At 33.9% G+C, this 17,761-nt stretch overlaps 2 protein-coding genes and 1 non-coding gene across 4 annotated transcripts; 1 reads left to right on the top strand and 2 right to left on the bottom strand.

Annotated features, from left to right (window-relative positions):
* Positions 1–8: 8 nt before the first annotated feature.
* On the bottom strand, positions 9–6,495 carry LOC105176363 (alpha/beta-Hydrolases superfamily protein). The gene is made up of 5 exons (XM_011099141.3): positions 5,331–6,495; positions 4,279–4,337; positions 4,019–4,147; positions 2,019–2,154; positions 9–545 (listed from the first exon to the last, which is right to left on the bottom strand). The coding sequence occupies exons 1-5, from the start codon at positions 6,027–6,029 to the stop codon at positions 201–203; spliced, it is 1,368 nt and encodes a 455-aa protein (XP_011097443.3). The 5' UTR covers positions 6,030–6,495; the 3' UTR covers positions 9–200.
* A 2,849-nt stretch (positions 6,496–9,344) lies between these two features.
* On the top strand, positions 9,345–9,418 carry TRNAI-UAU (transfer RNA isoleucine (anticodon UAU)). Its single transcript has one exon. It is a non-coding gene; the product is annotated as a tRNA-Ile (tRNA).
* Positions 9,419–13,505: 4,087 nt separating this feature from the next.
* LOC105176360 (glucan endo-1,3-beta-glucosidase 2) lies at positions 13,506–17,761 on the bottom strand. 2 transcript variants are annotated; one of them, XM_011099135.3, is made up of 4 exons: positions 17,136–17,761; positions 14,286–15,539; positions 14,153–14,180; positions 13,506–13,908 (listed from the first exon to the last, which is right to left on the bottom strand). In XM_011099135.3, the coding sequence occupies exons 1-4, from the start codon at positions 17,197–17,199 to the stop codon at positions 13,764–13,766; spliced, it is 1,491 nt and encodes a 496-aa protein (XP_011097437.1). In that variant the 5' UTR covers positions 17,200–17,761; the 3' UTR covers positions 13,506–13,763. The 2 variants fall into 2 exon arrangements, with proteins under 2 accessions (XP_011097437.1, XP_020554290.1); XM_020698631.2 differs by having other exon boundaries at positions 13,506–13,905; positions 17,136–17,754.

The following is a 17,761-nucleotide window of genomic DNA, read 5'->3' as shown; positions in this document are numbered from 1 at the left end:
AGAAAGAGTTGGAAGTAAAATAATATCCTTTTAAATATCATGCTCTTCTCTAAACACACAGCACTCTGCACGCTAAATTTACAATAGAACTACCAGAGAAATATTTGTACAAGCTTTTGTACAGAAAAGAATGGTAGGAAAAGTAACCAGATGGAATTTCTTTTTCTTCCTAACCTTTGCTTGAGCAAAGCCGATGAGGATTATTTCTCTGTAACCGAGGCATCTCTGTTCAATAGCAATTGTCCTGATTCATCTCTTTTGAAAAGCTTCTCAACTATGTCATTCCAATTGGTTCTAGCGGTTTTGCAAAATGACTTTTCTGAGGAAGGTTTGTCGTCAACCACATCCACACTTTTGGGCACCAAAGATCCCTCTTCCGTGTTGCTGGAGGCTTCTTCTTCGCAAGACGCTACAGCGTGAGGTATATTTAGACTTAGAGCTCTCTCCAATGCATCCTTATGTTCTTTCTCCAACGTCAGCTTCCTATCAAGCTTCTGTACTTTAGGAGGAGTTGTTATTGTTTCTGTGCTGTGCTCCTTCAAGCACTGCATGGGAATATGCACTTTCTTACAAACATTTGAGAAAGAATATGAAACCAACTTGTGCAAGTGTGTAACTAAGTGTAATATATAATCTGATAATAAGCTTCCCAAGTCCTGTATTTGAAGGGTTGAATTACTAGCTGTAATATAAGTATTACAGTCACCAGTGTTACGAGTCTAAAGATTCTGAGAGAAGTTTTATAGTAGATGAAACATATCCGTCGTTTAACATATGGTCCTATAATTCCAAGGGTGTGAGCTAACACCTAACCATCATAAAGATAATAGAGCAAGTAGAAAAGCAAATATTAGCAAATGTAAAACACAAACAAGCACATTAATTAGAAAGGTGATGATTAAATGCCTGTGCATACCCTTTTTTTTTGTTTCGGGGGGGGGGGGGGGGGGATAGTGTGGGTGGTTTGGTGTAAGAAAACAACAGAAAAACCTCTAAAGGGAAGAATGGAAATGGAACAAAGGAAACTCACCTTTAAAGTGTCACAAGTTCAGCCTATCCACTTTGGTCTTGTTTGCAACACATTTAATCTGGTATGCATGTAAATTTTACTATTAGTCTTTTGGTACATCAGTCAATTAGTTTCCACCAGAATGGCTCCTTGGACTGGAAAAATTACCCACTTATGATTCTACCTTAACAATAACCTAGTCCAACAAACTGAAAACCCAACTATGAGGAATATCACATTACCCACATAAGATCCCTAGTCTTCCCAAATCTCAGAACCCTAATTCTTCAAGTCCTCGGGTTTCTCTAAATTGAATTCTACCGTAATCATCTTGGGGAATTGATAAAGAACTATCAACCAGCATTATCATTACATTGTGGATAGTATAGTAGATGTCCTAGTCCAAGTTATAGTGCAAAAAAGGACTGAGCTTCTGGGTTGTCATCCACCCACAAAGTTCCCAAGCTAGCCTCCTTCCAACAAGAGCACGCTCAAAGAGGATCCAAGTTTCAAGCCTGTGAGGGTTTACTGTTCAATTTTCTTCAAGAAACTAGGTAATTTATGTTACAGAGCATGAACTAAGGTAAATGAGTCGCAAGTTTCTTTATGCAAAATTTGGGTCATGTACAAAGGGCTTGGATTGCAAGAGCAAAGATCCTGAAGTAAATGCAGCTTAAGTAATAATAATTAGGGTTTCTTTATTACTTAAAATCTCTAATAAGTGAACGCTGACTAAGAGTTTCATGTAAATCCTAAATATTTATCCTCCATATCGTTATGGTGGAAGATTGAACAGCAGATCTACAGTAATCAAACAATAACGGCTTTATTATCATTTCTGTAAGATAAAGGGGCATAAAAAAATTCAAAACTGTAAACCAGATGCTACTTTGTACTAGGAAATCAATGTTTAGGCTCCAAGATAAGTAAATCATGTCTATAAAGTTTATTGAAGACAAAATAAAGGGAAGAGAAGTTAAGAAAAGAGACTCAAAAGCATTATACTCACTTCTAAGGCTTTTTCTGCCTCTCGTTCTATCCAAATAATAGCATGATCCGAGGTAGCATTGCATGATAAGACAATATGCTCAAATCTTCCATCCACAGGAATAGCTGTTCTAATCTCTGGAGGAAACCTTCCACATCTATTTGTGACAACCAGAGAATTGAATTTCTTGTGACACGTGAAAGAGATTAACTATTACAAAATATATTAAAGCACAGTGTTTGTTAGCATCATGTCATACATTTTTATACAAAAGTATAAAGCACTTGGTCATGATGGCGATAGATAGTGCCAGAGGCTAATTTTCTCAATGTTTTTTAAGTAAATGAGGAGATATGGCAGGTGCTTTGTGCATGACAATCATTTGAAAGATAAATGAGGAGATATGGCACTGTATTAAGTTGCATTATAAGTGGGCTTTCAGCCTTCAGGATGCACATATTATAAAAAAAAGGATCCAACAACACATACGAATCTGTGACAAGCCTCTTAAAATGAATTCCACTCAAGTAGAAGCCAGAGCCTTTTGTGGGTTCAATGAAGTTAGGAACAGGTTGAACTACATAGAACCTAGCATAAATGTATTAACAACGGCGACTTATTTATATACTAATAATTGTGGCACACTCAATGTGTGTGCAAAATGGATAGGAATTCACATAATACTTATATAAGTATATAATATTAATTAGATTGAATAAATGTAACTTATTTTATATAAATAACGTGTTACTGTTTTTTTTTCAAACTTAAATTAATGAAAATTGTAATTATTATGAGTTGGTTCCTATGTATTTACCAAAAGGAGAGAAAAATATAATACAATAGGGAGGTGAGAGAACAAAAAAGAAAAAATACGAGAGAAGGGAAAAATTACTTATTATTTTTCTTTTCATATAAGGTTAATTTGGTCCGTACACAGAGCACGGTGTGGTGGGTACTCTACATCCTGCAACGTAAATGGTATAGACTAGCGGTCGGAGCACATTCAATGTTTGTTCATACTCGAAATTTTATTATACTTGTGTAACTATTGAAAAAAGAAAAGCAATATCAAATGAAAAGGTGATTGAATTTGATAAATTGGATTTAACTGAAATGGGTATAAACAAAATTTATTCATAAACCTGATTGTATAAAGTGATGGTTATATTATGGAAGAAATAAATATAATTGAGGGCATTCCAGTCCATGCAAATTATGCCAACCAAGGTCGTTACTATGGGGATCAACCCTTCAATAAATATTATAAATAGATATGTGCATATAGAAAATATAGGGGAACTGGTTTTACTGAGCACAATGTGTATGGCCTAATAAACCTTATATGAAAAAAATGATAAGGAACTTCTTCCCTTCTCCCCATCCTGCAACCTAAATTGTATACACTAGCGGATGGAGCACATTCAATGCGTGTTCATACTCTAAATTTTTATTTTATTTACGTAATTAGATGGAAAAAAAATAAGCAATGTAAAGTGAAAAAACTGATTAAATTTGACAAAATGGATTAAGTTAAACATGTATAAACAAAAATTTATTGATAAACCTAATTGGATAAAGTGATGACTATTTTACGGAAGAAATAAATATATTTGAGGGCAATTTAGTCCATGCACGTCATACCAACGAAGGTTGTTACTATGGGGATCAACCCTTTAAAAAATAGTATAAATAGATAACTGCATATGGAAAATATGGGGGGACTGGTTGCAGGGGTTTATTATCTGCAGACAACTTATTTCATTTATCCTGTACAGTCATTGGGGAGAACATAGTTTATATCCTGGACTGAGTTATTGGATATCAACATGAAACTTAGGAACAATTACACCAAAGCAATACACGTTACCATGATGAGAAAGTATTTTCACTAATTTTGATCTGATTTTATTATACCATGTAATGAAAAGAATTTGAGCTGTGGAGACATGGTCAAGTTAAATCTCTGGCCTTGAAACCAATTGCGAAACAATCTTTACAAGTTTTTGATGCAATTTTACCTGCAAAATTTTCTTTCCACGATGTGGTATACCCGACCAGGTGCATATAGTCTTCTTGGATCTCTGAGCTTTCTACCTTCAGGTATGAATGTATCCCTCAGGCAGACGAGAAACAATAAGCAGGGCAAACTGTCCAATGCAATTGGGACTGGTTTAAATGGTGGTAAAGACTCGTCTATTTAAGAGCCAAAACTTAAAAAAACATGGTATTGCGAAAGCTTCATATAGCCTCCAAGTATCATCGGCTAATAAAAACTAACCAGAAGATGGACTTGAAAATGTCTTCCAATGGAGTCGGAGTTCTGGGCAAGAAATCATCCTGAACAATGCAAGTTACAGGAGCATCATTAGTTAAAGATGTTCAATTATTTTCAACAATATACTATGCACCAAAAAAGGTGGAAGATGAATTTACAAATTCATTTACTTCTTCACAATGGGGCTCTTATTGGCATTCAGAACAGAATTTACACTGGAGAAATGCAAACATACAGTGCCCCAATCTCAGTCAAGGGGGCTAGTTGTGAAAGAATCTTATTTTGGGATGCTTCACATTCTTATAACCATGTCATTCCAATTTACATCCTCCACGTAAGACACAATATGATTTCCTCCTTTCTTCTGGGGTGAATTACACTGATAAGACTTCAAGCATTATCTCATTTCAGTCTCTCACGTCTCATTATATAAAATTTGTCCATCATATCTAATAGATTATCTCTTCCCATGGCTCATATTGAGACAAGTTTCAAGCATGAAATGACCCCGGTTATACGCATTTTGGAGAAAATCAGTATAAACTTCATCTTTTGCATGATAAATTTAAGTTTTTCCCAACTCAAGTGGGAAAATATGGTAGGACCAAGTGACTACTTCTCATCCCATGGCACTGTTATCCATGGTTGATTCTATACAGCATAACCAAAGCAGAACTCGGCAATAATGACAGGAAGACAAATATTGAACCATCAGTACAGTGGCAAGATGGAAACTTAGCAGAATGTTTCCCAGCTGCAAAAATATGGAATGTAATTTGCCGCCCGAGCAGAAGGGAGGGCTTTGAGATTTCCCAAACTTTGGCCTGAGAATATTGTTCCACATAAGGCGCTAAGAATTAGAGTTCTGGTTTTCTCTTTCTTCTTTTTACCCGATATGGTTTGATCCGCCATAAAACAAGACCGTGGTGGCGAAAATAGCATATAAAATGTTCAAATCATTCAGCATCAACTTCCCTCAATAAATGTAACAGACTATCAAATAACCGATTTAGTCACAAAAAATTAAAGGCAAGGATAAACTAAAAACCACTCACCTGCAACACAACGGAATGTATAATATCAGCATACTTCACGGCCAAGTTCAGAGACATACAACGAGCCGGCGCCACAGCGTAACACCTCACCAAATTCCTCGGAATACCCCCTAATTTATTCCCATGGTTTGCCACAATCACACTCAATAGAGATGCAACCCCTGACCCCAAAGAATGCCCAGCAAAGACCATCTTGTACTCCCTTCCATTCTCCTCCCACAGTCTTTTCAAGGTTTCCGACTCGGCATTCAAAACCCATATGGCAGATTTCAACAACCCATGATGCACATATCCCCCATCAAACATCTGCATACCCAGACGGTTATCAAGAAGCAATTTGTAATCGCTTTCCTTCACCAAATTCAATCCCCGGATCGCAAGTACTATCTCGCGATTATCGTGGTCGAGGTATATTAAGTAAGGCGGAGCGTGGCCCTCTGTTTGCTCGTAGGTAACGCGCTTGATTACCCAGTCGGGGTTGAGACGGTAGCCTCCTGCAGGAGCGTATTTGGGGCAGCGGAGGTCGGGCTCGTAGACAGCCAAAATGATGCGGCAGACTCGAGGAATGGGTTCAAATTCCTCGGCGGTGGCGATGGGCCAAGTGGCGCTATCGTCAGAACCGATGTAGGTGCAGCGCTTCCACGCCCAACGCAGGCACCCAAGAACCACCACGCATTCCACCCCACAAGACACCGACATTTCATCAAACAAATTATGCGCAACAATAAACTTCGAGCTTTTAATAGGGCTTTATAATACCAAGGAGTGCGAAATGACTTTAATATGATGATTTCACGTGGAGAAGACAGCACAAAGCTTCACGTGGGTCGGGGCTGTAATTACTTGTAAATCTGCTAAATCCTTGTTGGTGGGCTAGGAAATCAAGAACTGGAAAACAGAAAAAATGGGTTTATTCTGGTGCCTATCTTGAGGTTTAAGCATGCAATTTTTCCCTTTGCCCTGTAAATTATTGAGTCCGTTCTATGCGTGTTCTAGGGAAATAAGAGACAAAACGCGCTCGAAGTGTTCGAAGAATTGACTAGCTGTTAATGAATAATGACTCTTGCATAGGTCACTGTTGTAAGTTTGGGAACAAATCAACAAGACAAATGGGGCATTGTTTCCCCATTTTGGACTACGCCATATGAAGACTGTTTTCAGTTTCGCAGCCGTCTTCCCATCCTTAATATGCTAATTTGTACTCGTGTTTGTAAATGCTTAAAATAAACGTTAACATTATTATTGAAAATAAATTAAAAATAATATTTTGATTTTGTAATTTTTATTTTTAAATTAATTTAAATGAAAAATTATATAAAGACTTTTACATTAACATTCCTTCTTCCCATCCTCAATATAGTAATTTATACCCGTGTTTGTAAATACTTTAAATAAACGTTCGGATTATTATTAAAAAATAAATTGAAAATATTTTGTTATTCTTACTTTTAAATTGTTTAAATTAAATTAATTTAAATAAAAAATTATATGAAAATTGTTAAGTCAAATTAAATATAGTAATTTGTGTCTGTGTTTCTAAATGTTTGAAATAAACACTTATTAATTAAATTTAAAATAGTGATTTTGTTTTATAATTTTTTATTTAAAATTATCTAAATTAAATTAATTTAAACAAAAAATTATAAGCAGCTCCTTCCAATTTCTGCATCTTATTGGTAAAATTGTAAATATTAAATCATTTTTTCAAACATTTCGACTTCGACTTTTTTTCGATTTTAACTTTGTTTTCAAAGACTTTTAATTTTTACTATTGCTCAGTTTATAATTTTTTCTGCAGCTTATTCTCATTTATTGCAAACACCATCACATTTCAGTTAAAATTACCACAAAAACACAAAAGAAAACATTACATCTCATTTGAATTTGCAATGATCATATTATTATTTAGGGTTAATTGTGACAACCACTCTTTACTTTATAATGAATGTGATTATTTGTAATGGGATTAATTTAAGAAAAAAAAGAAAGATCCACAAGAAGTGTAATGTCCTGAAATTGTAAAATATCCAAATAAGACACAAAATTTACGCGTTTATTCTAAAAATAAACTCTTAAATATTTAGATAAAATAGACCATAATCTTATAAAATATTAGTAATTCAAATTTTGTAATTAATATAATAAAATTTGAATGGGTTTATAAAAAAATCAAAAAATAAATTAGGAACTTCTTATTCTTTTGAAGAAGTTTATGAACATTTAATATCTTATTTATTTTATCTCATAATTTTCTTTCTTAAAATATTCATAAGATGTTCTGAAGGGTTTATAAGCTCACCTAAATCCCTTTTGAACCATTGCACGTATTTATATCTATGCAGACGCATATGACTGGGGAAATTTTTATCATCATTATATTTTTATTGTACATATGGAATTAATTATTAACAGTAACAATTTTTTTTTAAAAATAAAAAAGAAAACTGTAGTATGTATTAGTAACAACATATAAAAAACTATTGTTAATGTCAAGATCGTAAAAATTATTAGTGTAAATTTAACTGACGCCTCTTAAGGTTAGGTCTAAATATACAACACTCTATCTCCTTTGCAGAATTACATATTCACCCTCTAACGGGGAACGTTTGAGTAAATTTTTGTCTCTATAATTTTAATAGATTTAATTATGATTTTATGAAAGAAAGAGAATATTTGTGTATTTAGACCTAATATCAAATAATATCAATATTTTATCAAAATTATTATTTTTAATTTGGGGGGGGGGGGGGGGGAGTAGAAGAAGAGAGAGCTGGTCTAGAAGCAACTGCAAGTGGACATGAATTAAAGTATATCATTTGAATGCTTCTCTCCAATCTCTAGAAGGTTGTAAGCATATCACTTATTTCAATTTTTATTTTCCACGTGTACTATTTGAAAAAAAATAGATTTTTTTTTATAAAAAAATTAAATCAAATTTAATTAAAATAAATAACTCTAATTACTATAGAAAATTCTATTTATTTATTTATTTTAAAGAACTCGCTAAGCTCAATTTTCACATATTATAAGTCGGTCACTGTTAGCTCATACTATGTCACATAACATAACGAGTTGTATTCAAGGGACCAAACTTGACGAACATCATAATATTGGACAACTTTATAATAAAACAAAACATTAGAGAAATTAGAGAGTAAGAGATTATTTGAGAATCACTAGATAAAAAGTAGACATCTTAATTCATATTTTATGTTCAATAATAATTCATGTAAAGAAAAGAATAAAACAGCACATCTGAATTTGCAAGATAAATATTCCTCCAATATAAAAGGAGATGCCTAAAGTATATCAATTTATCAGCTTTTCACATCAACATCTCTGCCCCATTATTTTTCTCAACTTTACAACAATATTCCTTTTTCTTTTGACAAAAACAATTAGTTGAATATTCATCTTTTTTTTTTTAAATTTTTTGACCCAATTTCTTGGAGTGATAGGATGTTTGGCTAAGTTTATTTAAAGGATACTTACACTTCCCTCCCTTGAATTTTGGTGTAATTACATATAAATTATATGTAGTTTGAGAAACTATATCTAGCACCCCTAAGGTTTGCTTCCTTCTAAAAAATAAGTCTCTTCGTCAGTTAAAATTCATCGAATTTTGATGATATTAGTAAAAAATCAGAGAAAAATAAGAGGTATAATTGAGTCTAAAAAAATTGTTAAATGAAACCAAATACTTGAAAAAAACAATTGAATATCAAATCATATTTTTAGTTTGGTATTGGCAAAAACTGAACTTTCAATTTGATAGATTTTCAATTGGTTAATCAAAAATTGCGCACTCCTAATAACAAATATAATTAAAAGTTGAAGGGGATTATTAAAATCTTAAGAATATATTGGGAACTCCTTATCTTTTTTGAAAGGAGATTAATTATAAGTTTATTTCAAAATCTTTTCAATAACTTAAAAATTCTCACACATTTAATGAGGTGTTTTGAAGAGTTTATAAGCGCACCGGCAAACACAAAACTCATCAACCATTCTTGAGGTCTTGTAGCTCAGTTGGTTAGAGCGTTGGTCTTATGAGCCGAAGGTCGCGGGTTCGAGCCCCGCCAGGACCATCCCACCACTTTCAATTATTTTAATATTTTTACGTCGATAAAAGAATCATTGACCATTCTTTTCAAAAAGGGAAAAAAAAAAAATCAAAGATGGTGGCTTTTTAATTTTAAATAAATGGTTCTGAGAATCTCTTTTGCCCGATGTACTCCATTTCTCTCCCAGAAAATTCAAGGAAATGATGTGAAAAGTATCTAGATTGTGAGTAGACCCACCTCTTATTTGGCTTCCGCGGATCATTCCACATTTTTTCTTTTTCGATAAAAAATTGAGTGGTTTTGATTTCTTAGGATATATTATTAATATGATAAAATTCTTATAAGTTATTTATTAATACATTTTTTCACATCGACTAAAAAATCAAACTCACAATCATCTAACTATAAAAAAATATAAGTTGTTCATACCAGATGAGCCAATAAGTATTGGCTTGATTAGGCAAATATTGTATGTGATTGAGGACGTCCTAGAAATGGCAATCGGGCCCAGACCAGGATCTGCTCTAACTAGGGCGGGTTTGGTACACTTTTTAGGGGGTTTGGGTCCTAATTTATTGAATCCGGTCAAGTCCATGGTGGGGCAGGAAGGGTTTGGTCTCCCGAAGTGGGGTGGGTTCAGGCAGACCCGCCACATTGCCACCATTAGATTGTCCCAGTGATGATGATCCTCGCAGATTATTAGAAATATCAACTTTTTAGTTAACCAATCGCATAAAAAATTTAACTTTTATCGAATACTAAATCAATCATTCTATTTGTCGGATCCAAGTTTAAAAACAATGATTATCGCAATTACAGTCACTTTCTAATTAGTCACATCTTTATCATTACCTACAAAATAAAGGTGCCCTTAGTCTCAGTTAATAAACCCACTTCCCTTATTGGGTTTATTAATAAAGGACATAGGACAAATTTGAATTAGATTGGACAATTAATCTTAACCCCAAAAGTAAGCGCGTTTGAATTGCAATAATATATATATAAAATAAATAAAGTTTTAACAGTAAAAGCACACTCAAAAAAAAATTTGAGTACTATTTATAAGTAATGTTTAATGTATAAAGTACAATTAGATAGGTTGGATGCTACCACTCTTGCTTTCAAAATTTGGGTCGAAGAGTTGAATCAGGTCAACAACAGGGTGGTGACAGTTATTTAATAGGTCGTATTATTATTCTTAATGATTCTTACATTAATAATTTTGTTAAGTCATTATACATATGATATTAATTCACACAATTTATTACCAAAAGAAAAGAACGGTCAAAGTGTAAGAAAAGTCGGGTTTTGTCAAAGATGGCTCTGACTGATCATGGCTTAAATGCTTTCAGACCTTTCCATTTGACAATTCTTAACTAGGTTTTGCCATTTATTTCTTTTCTTCTTTTCTTATTATTAATAGGCAATTCAAATAGCAAATAAAATAATATGACCTATCTCATGAATAGGGATGACAAATAGGATAGATAGACTGTGATAGTTGTGAGTGTAAATTCTGTCGTGTCTGAAAAATTAAAACACAAATATATTATTATAAATAAAAATATGTATTTGATAGGTAAGAATGTGTACAATCTCTATATAATTCTCTGATTCTTCCCTTCGAATATGTATGTGACAAATTTAAGGTAAAATCTTCTTGTAAATCTCCCATTAACTTGGTTAGAGTTTTTATAATATTGATTCAAGGGCTTTCACCAGTAATTTCGAATTAAACGCTATAGTTTTGACTTTGAATTTGAGGATTTGGAAGTAGATTTGCTACTTGAATCTTCTTGAAAATATATTTGGATATTTATAACATTAATTCGAGGGTTTACTGCCTGTAATCCCGGAATTAAATGCTATAATTTGTGGGGCACTATCGACGAACAACTCAACCTTCAGCTTGGATGCATTTAAATATTCTTGAGCTTTGAAGAACTGGGCAAAGAGAATAGCCTCCTTTGCTTGCTTCAGTCTTTGTTATCTAGCTCTATGTGTTTTGAATGAGCTCTAGTGATCCCTTTATATAGGTGTGAAAGAGGGAGAGTTGTGATGCACTTGAACGCCTTTTGTATTATCTATTTATAATTTAATTTAAAGAGATAAACACATTAAATATTTGGCAAGACATGATTGGTCAATTTAACATTATCTCTTTAATATTTATATTTTTTAAAAGAGATCAATATCAAATTACATGTTCTGATTTGATTGAGAGCACATGCAGTTGCTTTATGTGGTGAATCTTTGACTGCAAAGCATTATTTGACTGACCGAATATTTCATTTTGACACTTATCGACCATTGAGTTGACGATAAAATATATATAAAAAAATATCAATTAAATTGACTATTTACATTTAAAATTAATTTAGTAAATTCTAAAATATAAATAGAAAAAAATATAATTGAGAATTTATTTTACACTTATCATCATTGAATTGAGCGTGAAATTTATCAAATTAACAACGTGTAAGATAATTTGTCAAATTTTTTAGTAGAGAAAAATGGTGTTCTACTTTTTTAATATAAGGTCTACTGTTATGTATAAGGTGCTAAATATAAATAGTTATTTATTTATTTAATAATATTATATATGATGCCACTTATTATTATAAAACACACATAAACACTCAAAAATAAAACGATGCTCGCAGAATAGTTTTAAAATTAATGTAAGAAAATTGAACTTACCAAAGAAAATTTTATTTTAAATTTAATAATGAAATGAGGATTTTATAAGATAATTTAAAATTTTAAACATAGCAATAAATATGAATTAAAATATGATAAATAAAAATGTAAATACTTCCATTAATTGATTATTCATAAAATTTAATGTGTTGGAAAATATATTAAATTAATTTGATTTAATGATACAAATACATAATTTAGTATTTTTTTAAAAAATTATATATGTAGTATTTTTAGTATGAACATTAATTGGGAGTAAACATTTATACACAACTTCAAAGGTACAATGATTTGATTTTATGAATAAGATTGTGTACAAGTCGGAAAGTTATTATTTTGAACTATATTATACAAGAAATTAATTACCATACTATACATAAATATTAAAATTAGTAAAAAAAATAAGGTGATTTTGAAAGCATATTATAACAATGTGACGATATCATGGAGTTAAACTCTTACATTTATTAATTATATAGAAAATTTAAAATATTTGAAGAATATATATAATACAATATAAAAAATTATAATTGTTATTACTGTCTTGAGTTTTAATTTGAATATTATCAGACTCTATATAAGAATTATAGTCTACTAAATATAAAATCAAACTCGATTACAAAAATACGATTTTCAAAATTAGCCCCAACACCAACTCACCCCATCCTTAATCCACTAATTGCAGTGTGGTTTGAATTGAGGCGGTCCCACAATTTTATTGAGCACCCCGACTCTTGATAGTATTTATACAAATATTTAATTTATTCGAATTTTGGTTAATAATACATGTGTTTGTAAGAGAAATTATATTTTTAAATATATTAAAAATAAATAATAATCTTAACTTTTTAAAAGAATATATTATTTTAAGAGTATATTACAACGAGCACCTATAAAATATATCATAATTATAAATATCTCATTATTATTTAAAATATTATAAATTTTCCCTTTGAAATTATAATTTCCCCTTCTAAAATTACAAATATCCTAATAAATATCTCTTATGACATCCCATTCAAGAAGATATTTATAATTTTAGATCCACGGCCAAGTTGGGCTCCGAACTAAAAATGACGTGTATTTTGAATTTAATTAAAACTAAGTGAAACAAAACCACAGCCCCGTTAGCATTACTACACACAAGTTATATGCAAGCATGGTGGCAAGAACGAATCAGTTTGAAGTGAATCAAATGATTATGTTCGATTTTGTGGGCTGATGCAAGAATTACGTTGGTGTGTTCAATTTTTTGGGTTGGCGCAAGAACTGTGTTGTTGGATAATCTAAAAATACCCCTATATATATATATATTAGTGATCCAAGAGGGGTGTGATAGTGATGATTGAAACTGAAACCACTGAAATCTTTTATGCCCCCCAACACCCTCATAACTGTATCCTACATTGAATTGTTGTCAATTTGTAATGAAATTTACTCATTAGAAAGAATTTCAAATTGTTCAGACAGAAACCTCATCAATACAACAATTCCCACCCACCCCTCGTCCATTTGCAACAAATACATGCTCTCTAAACTTGTTCTCTGTACAAAGCTACTCTTTCAAAATCTTGCATGACTTCTGCCCCTGACATCCTCTTGCTAGAGGAACTTGGCCAAAACTTCTTCAGGTTGCCGCGGTCGTCGACCTAGTTTCAGATATAACGAGCTACAACAGAACTGCGATCCATCCTAGTACTCCAATGATTAGAGTGTTCACTGTGTAGAATGCACTGCCATACACAGGAAAGCCTGAGCTTTTGGAATCCATTGCCGGAATCGTGCTGTTCAGAAGGCTGCCGTTCCTGTCGCTGCTGCACCAACACACAACATTTAGTATAATTCTTAACTATATCCACTCTTTTGAAACTACAAAAAGCTGAGTTTTTCGTCTCAGAAGAACCTTTTTTTAACCTCAATTATGGCCCTATATTTCCCAAAAAAATGACATCGTCCCTTTAAGTTGTAATTATTACCATCAGTTATCTGTATACAGGCTCCAGTGATCAAGCATGTAAGTTCTAACCCATATGGACGATGTATTGAAAGTTTACGTACCTTCCAGGGAATATGCATGACCCATGACCTGCAACGAAATATAACAAACACATATCAGATAGGTGATTAAAAGAAACTATCCATTCGAGCAGCAAACGCTAATCCAATTCCAGGAAATGCTTTATCAGTTTACTTGGATTCGTGGTAGTGATGGTCGCCACCCCTTTGAAATCACAACTCTCAGGAGTCTTCCCCATCTGATGGTAATAGGTATTGAATGCGTATGTTGCATGCGCAAACACGGTGTCTGGTTCATAGCATGCTTGTCCCTGCAGCAACGGCGAGCAATCCACCTTACCTGGTCCGCATGCCCAGTCCAAAGCAGCCTGCAACATTCTCGAATCCGAACCATCTTTTGCCGTACAATAAGTTTGGTTCGCTGTATCATTCGCCAACACTGATCCAGAGCCCGTCAAGTGCAAAATGTAAACCGGAACTCCATTCGAGTCAAACAACCCCCAGTTCTTCTCCGACAAAGGCCCTGGCTTCATGTCTTCATTGTAGAGCTCGTAAATGTAAGTACTAACAGCAATACCAGGATGTTTAGGAGTTCCGGTCTTGCTCAACACGTGCCTTATCAAATTGCTATTGTAAGTATTGGCATTGTCTAAACTGGCATCTGGTTCGTTTGAGTCGCCTTTCGACGGCCAGCCCGACTCAGTCACCAAAACAGGAATGTTGGTTATGTTAAGATCAGCCATGGCGAAGTATGCAGCATCAACCATCGCATCAAAGACGTTGGAATAGTGAAGAAGTGTGTTTGCGTCTACAGCTTCTTTGTTTGGGGCAAGAGGCTTGAAGAGTGCATAGTCTAATGGAATCACACCGTTTGACTGCATGTAATCAAAGTATGGGTATATGTTGAGCATGAAATAGGAATCGGTCGACTGCAAGAATTTGAGCATAGGGACTAATACTGGATTCCATGACCGGTTAAAGAAGGCTTGAGATGGCGGAAAGGAGTCGAGGATAATGGACGAAGCAAGAGGAGTGGATACTTTGATTTGCCGGTCGAGATTGGATGCCACAAGGGCTGAATGAATATATTTGAGGGCATTGACTAGAACGGGTGCAACGTTAGGAAGAGATGTAAGAACTTCCGAACCAACACAAATTGTTGTGATATTGGTGGCGGGATAATGGGCCACAACGTTTTGTGAGACCCAATTAGCAGCAGTCGAATTGGATTGACCGATGCCTAGAAGCTGTTCGTTGGGCACCGAGATGGTAACTCGGATTCCTGTATTGGCAAGTGCAAGAAGCATCCCTCGGTCGGCATTGTACAACCTGATGTGCCGGATTTGTTGGGTTTTGAGAAGTGCAACCACCTGAGTCGGGTGTGGCATGTCTGATAGGTCCGTTCCGATGTTAACTCCAATAAATGCATCTGCAAGAGACACAAAGTTAGCTATTTTAGCACTCTTAAACCTTAAAGTTACACATAGATTACTTGCATTAGAATGTTCAAGAAAATATTATATCTAGGTTTATGTAAGAACAAGAAGTGCGGATTTTTCTCTAAACTTGAAGTGGTACTGATGTTATGAGCATTTGGGCTCTGTTTGGTTTAATTTTTCTGACTGCCCGAGTGAGAGCCCAATCATCTCAAATATTTGCCTTTTTTAAGCAAAATACACTTAACTGTGTGTCTTAACTTATCTCTATGCATTCCACATCAACACAAAATACAAATACACACATTCTAAAAACTCCCAAAAAACCAAAAAGAAAACTTTAAAATAACCAAACAAAGCCTAGTTTTTATTCGAGAACTCATGAAGAGGGACGAAATTAATTTATCTTTATTTCTTGACAAAAAGTATATAGTTAGCCCACCAACATCCATAAAGCTATTAATTAGCAAAAAAATTTTAGAAATCTTGAATCATAAGCTCAATCTTTTGTCCCAACAGCACCAAAGTACGGGTCCATTCAAGAAATAACCGAGTAAAGACAAAACAAATCACAACAATTATTGTCTTGTAAGAAGCAAAGTATCCTTCCTGGAATTTCACATTCTAACACAAGTATAAAAATGCTGTTGTTTGGAGTTACCACAAACGACTTGAACTTTTGCAGAATACATTTGGACACACACACACACACATGATCCAGCGGACAAAAAATACATCAATGAGCTGGAAACCACATTGTTCACTTTTCTTGTTTGGTTGCTGGATCTTCTATCATACAAAACAACATGTTTCAGGACAAAGAAATAGAACAAAAGAAAATTACTAAAAATCAAGTAAAAGACTAGAAACATGATATCAGCTGCAGTTGGCAATAATTCATACAAGAGGATGCGGCCATGTCCTAAAGAGAATAGACAAACAAAAAGGGTCTGAAAATTTGGGAGTGTAGGCCCAAGCTTTCTTACACCATTAGACCACTGGTGTTCTTTCACATAAGTGCTAACCAAATAATTCCACAACCTTGGATTTTCTATTTCATTCTTGTTTCATTTCAATATTCCACAACCTTGGATATTCATTTCATTAATTCAGACATTAATGTATATATTTAAGGAAACAATTCATACACATGACATGGGATGCATATGTTAAATGGAATAAGAGAGAAGGAGAGGAAGAAGTTCACTCCATAACCATCCTAAAACCAATCCCAGTATATACTAGGTGGTAATCCTAAGAAGCAACGCATGTCTGAACACTCTGCTGGAAGGAATTTTACTACCAAACATCAAGAACTAAGACTAAATCAATAGTTAAAAATTCATTATGAAAAGACTCAAAAACAGATCTCATGATAAACATGCAATAAATTAAATTAGTCACCTAAACCTCAATTTCTTGCCTTACAGAAATCCTAAAATATTTCAGACAAACAACAGCACCCACAAAAGCCCACATATCAACAACCACAACCCACCAAACTGAAGCTTTCCTCAAGATTAAAAAATGAAAGCCCACCGTTAAAATAACCACCAAATTTCAGACCAAGAATATTTCATTAACTGTACCTTCATCAGCAGAAACAGCTGCTGAGAGTGTCAAAACCAAAACAAAAAGCAACAACAATGCCATATCCTCAGAGTCTTGCAACCTAAATACTCCCAAAAAGCAAGAAACCTCGGATGAGAAGGAAATGGTGGGAGGATGAAATGAAAAGAGCAAAAGAGCTTGCAGGGAGTTTCAAGAAAGAGTATGGGCAGAGTGATGAAGACGGTATTTATTTTAGGAGAGAGAAGGAGAGATGGTAGAGAGAGAGATTCAATCACCAAAAAGGCTGTGTCAGATGGATCCAACGGCTACAGAATCATCTTCACTCTGTCCTATTCTCCCCTGCTTTTTTTCTCTTTTCTTTCATCTTCCCATCCCATACATAGAAGACATACATATATAATTTTTTGTTTGTATTGGAAGTGAGCTTTTTACAGTCCCATAGTTTGTGCCTCGAGTGAAGAAAACCACTTTGTTGGTAGCCGTTACGGGCTGCTATTTCCTGAGCTGGGTGGGATTAATGCGTGTAGCATTGTATTCTTGCAAGGGGAAAATTTACTAGTCTGGGGGTGGGGAGGTTTTTAGAACAGAGCCAAATGTGCCATAAGATGACACGATCTCTGAGGTTGTCGGGAATACAGCTGGT

This window comes from Sesamum indicum, linkage group LG13 (assembly GCF_026168435.1).
Source record: "Sesamum indicum cultivar Baizhima isolate 11 linkage group LG13, ASM2616843v1, whole genome shotgun sequence".
Lineage (NCBI taxonomy): Eukaryota > Viridiplantae > Streptophyta > Magnoliopsida > Lamiales > Pedaliaceae > Sesamum > Sesamum indicum.
This window is presented reverse-complemented; position numbering and strand designations above follow the sequence as displayed.